The sequence below is a fragment of the Ochotona princeps genome, chromosome 4 (genome assembly GCF_030435755.1).
Source record: "Ochotona princeps isolate mOchPri1 chromosome 4, mOchPri1.hap1, whole genome shotgun sequence".
Lineage (NCBI taxonomy): Eukaryota > Metazoa > Chordata > Mammalia > Lagomorpha > Ochotonidae > Ochotona > Ochotona princeps.
Window position 1 is genome coordinate 4,338,566 of NC_080835.1, and position 6,421 is coordinate 4,344,986.

The following is a 6,421-nucleotide window of genomic DNA, read 5'->3' on the forward strand; positions in this document are numbered from 1 at the left end:
AGCTAAGCTGATCCAAATCCAGGAGTTAGGAGCTTCTTCTGGGTCTCCCATGCGGGTGTAGGTCCCCAAGGCTTGGGGCCGTCCTCGACTGCTTTCCCAGGCCACAAGCAGAGAGCTGGATGGGAAGAGGGGTGGCCGGGACATGAACTGGCGCCCATATGGGATCTCTGAGCATGCAAGGTGAGGATTTAGCCACTGGGCTATCTGGCTAATCCTGGGGTGACCTTTGAAAATGTAAATGTCCAATACCTTTCAAGGCTTCCTCCTGCAGAGCTGTGCCCCCACAGGCAGCAGGACCAGCTCGCCCCTCTCAGCCCATCCCTTCCTAGTGTCACACCTGGACCTCACCCAGATGTCAGGCTTTCCCAGGGTTCTCTGCAGAAGTGGCTTTCCGGTAACCTGCCAAAGTCAGAATAACTGAGGTTTCACAAACAGCAGGTGGGATCGGCGCCCACTGAGTCACTCTGGGCTCCCTGGTTAGGCTCTTCCTTGATTACCCTCGTCTAATTCACCATTTCCTAGGAGGCAGGCACATTCCTTAGCTGCATTTTACAGAAAACTGAAGATGGGGAGGGCTGGGGTCATGAGCCTGCCCAAGGTTTCAGTATTGGGAAAGCTGGGGTGGCAGAGTGTAATGAATGTTAGATGTTAGATGCAGGGACAATCACACTTGATTAGTGGATATCCAGCAAGAATTCCTAATGAAACATATGTGTATTTCTTGTGCCGTGTGGTTTCATATGGGAACGGTCATTTTTCAGGATGAGGTGGTACAGTGCAGCTGTGGTTAAACAGTCCGATGCTAGGGGCAGGCGCCATGGCGTATCGGGCTAAGCTTCTACCTACAGTCCTGGCTGCTCCACTTCCCATCCAGCTCCCTGCTTGTGGCCTGGGAAAGTAGCGGAGGATAATTCAAGTCCTTGGGCCCCTGTATCCACGTGGGAAACCCGGAAAAAGCTCCTGGTTCCTGGCTTCAGATCAGCTCAGTACTGGCCACTGCAGCCATCTGGGGAGTCAACCAGCAGGTGAAAACTCTCTTCTGTCTCTCCTTTGCTCTCTGTAACTGCCTTTCCAATAAAAATAAACATCTCTGTTGTATAAAAAAAGAAGTTAAATTATAAGTCAGATGACAGCAGCCCGTTTTATTGAGCATAGATGGCCTGAGTGTATTAACTCCCACAGTGGCTCTATGAAAGTGATTTTTAAAGATTATTCAATTTACTCGAAAGGCAGGGAAAGCGAGAGCCAACGAGATTTTCCACTCATTAGTTCACTCCTCAAATGGCCCCAATAGCCATGGTTGGTCCAGAGACAAAGCCAGGTGCCTGGAACTCCTTCCAGGTCTCTGGCGTGGATGCAGTTGCCCGAGGACTCTGCTGCTCTCCCAGGAGCATCTGCAGGGAGTTGGATCAGAAAGAGGACAGGGATTTGAACCTATGCTCACCTGGGATGCTGGAATTGCAGGTGACAGCTTAACTCGTGGGGCCACCACACCAGCCATAAGCATTTTAACTGTGCGTGTTATGACCGCACAAGCTTACAAGGCGCCGGGCACTGTCCTCCAATCCTTTGCCAACTCAGTCCTTATGAAAATCGAGAGATGGGAGCAACCTGTTACAATTCCCCACCTAAAGCGGTGGATACAACATAAATTAAGTGACTTGACTACGTTCACGGCCGGCAAGAGGAGCAACCGGGCGGTTTGTGCCCGGAGAACACACTCAGCCTCGTCCCCTTAACAACAGGTTGCAGGTGCGTTTCAAACCGTAGCATTATCACGGTGTCCGGCAGGCGGCGCTCTAGCGCGCATCAAGCAGCTTCACTTCCGTAAGAGCTAAAAACTACCGTGCCCATAATGCAGTGCATCCTCAAGGGCCCACTCTCCTGCTTAGTTGTCCGAGGCAATGCCTGCATGTATGCTCCCGAGGGAAAGTGAATCGGAAAGCCACTGCAGAAGGCAGATGGGAGATTTCCTTTCCCTCGTCACTGGACTCTTCTTGCCTTACCGGCTGGCCGCGATAGGATCGATACGGGTCAGCCTCCTCGGCCCCTCGCCTGAGGAGGACCCTTGACCTCTGGCCCATGATGGCGGCGTCCAGAGAGTGGCACTCGCTGAAGTGAACTAAAGGCGGAAAGCCTCCCTAGCATCATGTCGAAACTGAGCCGGGCCTCTCGGGCCCTCAGAAAGCCCGAGGCTGGAGGCGTGATCCGGACCATCGTGCGGGCCGGCCAGGCCATGTCCGGGCCCCCCCTGGGCCCTATCTTGGGGCAGGTGCGGCTGGAGCCCCGCGTGGGAGGCGCTGGAGGGTGGGAGTGGGCGCGCAGGTGGAGCCGAGGGGCTCAGCTCCGGGTGTGTGTGTATGTACCTGTGGACGCCTGGGGTGTGTGTATGTACCCGTGCACGCCTGGGGTGTGTGTGTACCCGTGCACGCCTGGGGTGTGTGTGTGTATGTACCAGTGCACGCCTGGGGGGTGTGTGTGTACCCGTGCACGCCTGGGGTGTGTATGTACCAGTGCACGCCTGGGGGGTGTGTGTGTACCCGTGCACGCCTGGGGTGTGTGTGTACCAGTGCACGCCTGGGGGGTGTGTGTGTACCCGTGCACGCCTGGGGTGTGTATGTACCAGTGCACGCCTGGGGGGGTGTGTACCCGTGCACGCCTGGGGTGTGTGTGTGTACCCGTGCACGCCTGGGGTGTGTATGTACCAGTGCACGCCTGGGGGGTGTGTGTGTACCCGTGCACGCCTGGGGTGTGTGTGTACCCGTGCACGCCTGGGGTGTGTGTGTGTATGTACCAGTGCACGCCTGGGGGGGGTGTGTGTACCCGTGCACGCCTGGGGGGGGTGTGTGTATGTACCCGTGCACGCCTGGGGTGTGTGTGTACCCGTGCACGCCTGGGGGGTGTGTGTGTGCTGGAGGGTGGGAGTGGGCGCGCAGGTGGAGCCGAGGGGCCCCTGCACTGGGGGGGGGGGTGTGTGAGGCGCAGACCCTGGGGTGGTAGCAGCTCTGGGAATCCCACAAGCTGAGGATGGATCCACGCCGGGGCTGCTGCTCCTCCGCTCCCTACACAAACTCCTTGGGCTTCCTCCACAGCGAGGCGTTTCCATCAACCAGTTTTGCAAGGAGTTCAACGAGAAGACCAAGGACATCAAAGAAGGCATTCCGCTGCCCACCAAGATCTTTGTGAAGGTGCCGGGTCTCAGCCCTCAACTCCAATTGCTTTTTCACCCCGCACCCCCTCTTGTTCTACCAGCCACCCCGGGGCAAATGTCTTCCCCTTTTCTGCCATCCCACGCCGTCCTCTTCCCTTGTTTTCAGATCGATTGTTCCTTGGGGGTCCTGGGGTGTGTTAGCGGGGGCGCCATAGGCAGTTGGGAAGTGGGACAGGACTTTAGGAGTTGCTGGGTTAAGCCTCCGCCTAGAGTGCCAGTGTTCCATTCAGACACTGGTTCGAGATCCCGCTGTTCCACTTCCCATCCAAGTTGCCTGCTGGTGCACCTGGGAAAGCAGCAGAGGTTGGCCTGCAGGGGGTCCCTGCACCCACAAGAAGCTCCTGGCTCCTGGCTTTGCACCATTGGGGGACTGGACCAGCGGGTAGAAGTTGCTTGGGCCTGGGTGACAGGAGGAGATGTTCACACGTCTGTGTCTTCCGGTTAAGCCTGACAGGTCATTTGAAATCAAGATAGGTCAACCCACTGTCTCCTACTTCCTGAAGGCAGCAGCAGGGATTGAAAAGGGAGCCCGGCAAACAGGTGAGGGCCAGTCAGGGTGGGCACGTGGGGGTCTTCTGGGATTGGGAAGGAAGCAGAAACACTGAAGATGGGCTGGTTTTTGCCTGGCAGGAAAGGAGGTGGCAGGCCTGGTGACTCTGAAGCACGTGTATGAGATTGCGCGGGTCAAGGCCAAGGACGACGCCTTCGCCCTGCTGGACGTGCCCCTGTCCTCAGTGGTCCGCTCCATCATCGGCTCTGCCCGATCCCTGGGCATTCGGGTGGTGAAGGAGTGAGTGTCGTGGAGTGGGTGTGGGGAAAGAGAGAGCCCGGGGGCAGTCAGGGTCTGTTCTGGGGGCCCTGGTTGGGTGGTCAGGGTCTGTTCTGGGGGCCCTGGTTGGGTGGTCAGGGTCTGTTCTGGGGGCCCTGGTTGGGTGGTCAGGGTCTGCTGTGGGGGCCCTGGTTTGGTGGTCAGGGTCTGCCTTGGGGGTTCTGGTTTGAAGTCTGTGGATCAAGCAATGTTCTGTGTTGGGTGCTGTGGGTGCCAGCTGCAGCCAGGCCTGTGTGAAGATACTTGGCCCGCTTTCGGGAACCTCAGTTCAGAGGAGGAGGAGGAGGAGGAGGAGGAGGCTGGCCCACAGCGCCTCTTGGTGGTCAGGGTTGGTGAAACAGTGGAGTTAAGGAGAGCAGGGAGGAGGGTTCCTGATATTTGCAAGGTGTGGCGGTGAGGGCTTTGTGTGTGTGTGTGTGTGTGTGTGTGTGTGTGTGTGCACGCGCGCGCGCGCGATGGTAGGGGCAGGTAGCATCTGACTGGGGCAAAGGTGCAAGGTGAGGAGGGGTGAAGCAGGCACGGGCAGTGGGGTCCCCTCAACAGAGCAGGTAAGTACAGCCTTGACCATGAGAGCCACGGGGGGCAGGGTGACTTGCCCCCTCGGGCTTCCGACGGCCACAGGAGGCTGAGGTGTCTGGCCTGGCCTAGAGCAGGAATGGGGACGACACTGAAGCCCCTTGTTGTTGTCTTGCTTTCTGTGTCACCCTCCCACCCCGTGACTGTTGGTCGGGAGGCTAGGGGCTGCAGGGAGGGAACAGTGGGGCTCCGGCACAGTGGTCTGGGCCCCCCGAAGCTTTGGGATGTCTGCCACTCTGTTCCCCCGACACCACTGGCTTTCTCTACCTGCAGCCTCAGTGCCGAGGAGCTGGCAGATTTCCAGAAGGAACGGGCTGCCTTCCTGGCTGCCCAGAAGGAGGCCGACTTGGCAGCAGCCCAGGCAGAGGCGGCCAAGAAGTAACCCAGTCTCCCCTTTCTCCTCCTGCACCCCGTTTGGAGGCTGGCATCTGGGGCCAGGGGGTACTCTGCCCCAGGGGAGGCAGGGAGACCACACCAGCCTGACCGTTCTATTGCTGACTCATCTTTTTAAAAATTTTTTGACATGAGTGGCTGAATCAACCAAATAAACATCCTTTGTCACCCACTCTTGGCTTTTCTCTTGGGTCCCCAGGGAAGGGTAGCAGAACTGATGGCATCCGACGCAGAGCCCACCCCCTACAGGTGGCCCTGGAGCATCAGTGGGGTCTTGGTCCCACTTTCCAGATGTGTAAACTGAGGCCCAGCCAGGCAGAGTCACATGGCCCAGGGCTTGGTTTTCCCTTCCTGTAACTGAATACCTCGTGAGGAAGACGCGTTTAAATTCGGTGTATGAATCTAGTCACTGGGTTATCCGAACAGGACAGCACCATGGCTCATGTGGAAGGGAAGCCAACACAGGAAGTCCCAGGCGTGACCCCATGAGCATGAACCCCTGCCCTGCTGCGCGACCCACCCCAGGCAAGACCAGCACCGAGGGAGCCCCTCTGACGTGGTTGCCCCAGGAGATCGAGTATCCATCATGCTGGGGGACCAGCTGGGGTCTCAGACTTCATCTACAGCACCCAGGCTCTGCAGCTGCCCGAGTGCCTTGGCTGTCGCCCTCCCCCACGGTGGGGGCCAAGGCGGGTTATCTGTCAGGGCTGCCTATCTCTTGGGGACTTGGAAATGCAGGTGGAGGCTGCTGCAGGCCCCTCGCCTTCCTCTGGTCAGAGGTCAGCTGGCCATGAACAGGAAGGAGGATCAGGGTGGAAGGCCTCGGCGCTCCCTGTTCACAGACACGGAGGGTCCTTGTTTCTCTGACAAGGTAGCCGTGTGGCACTTCCGCACGTGTCCAGAGAGGCTGGACAGTGTGGAGTGTGCCTGTAAGGAAACAAAACCACAATGACTGGAGCTGAGCCAAAATGCAGCCAGGAGCCAGAAGCTGGCCTGGCCCAGTCCCAGCCATCGTAGCCATCCGGAGGGTCAACCAGCCTGTCTGTGTCTCTCCCTCTCTGCGATGCATTTCCCTCCCTCCCTCCTTTCAGCCCTCCATCAGAGGGGCAGATTTTACAGAGAGAGAGAGAGAAGAAAATCTTCATCCACTGGGTCACTCCCCAAGTGGCTACAACAGCCGGAGCTGAGCTGATCCAAAACCAGGAGTTAGAAGCTTCTTCTGGGTCTCCTATGCAGGTGCAGGGTCCCAAGGCTTTGGCCCATCCTTGAATGCTTTTCCAGGCTATAAGCAGGGAGCTGGATAGGAAGTGGAGCAGCTGGGACACAAACTACTGCCTGTATGGGATCCTGGTACATGCAAAGTGAGGATTTAGCCACTGAGCCATTATGCTGGGCCCTAATGGATTTTTTGA

General features: G+C 57.8%; 1 protein-coding gene across 1 annotated transcript; it reads left to right on the forward strand.

The window, feature by feature from the left end:
• The first annotated feature begins 1,916 nt into the window (after window positions 1-1,916).
• Window positions 1,917-5,181, forward strand: MRPL11 (mitochondrial ribosomal protein L11). Its single transcript, XM_058662377.1, has 5 exons — window positions 1,917-2,272; window positions 3,093-3,188; window positions 3,658-3,751; window positions 3,842-4,001; window positions 4,890-5,181. The coding sequence occupies exons 1-5, from the start codon at window positions 2,150-2,152 to the stop codon at window positions 4,996-4,998; spliced, it is 582 nt and encodes a 193-aa protein (XP_058518360.1). The 5' UTR covers window positions 1,917-2,149; the 3' UTR covers window positions 4,999-5,181.
• Window positions 5,182-6,421: the final 1,240 nt, after the last annotated feature.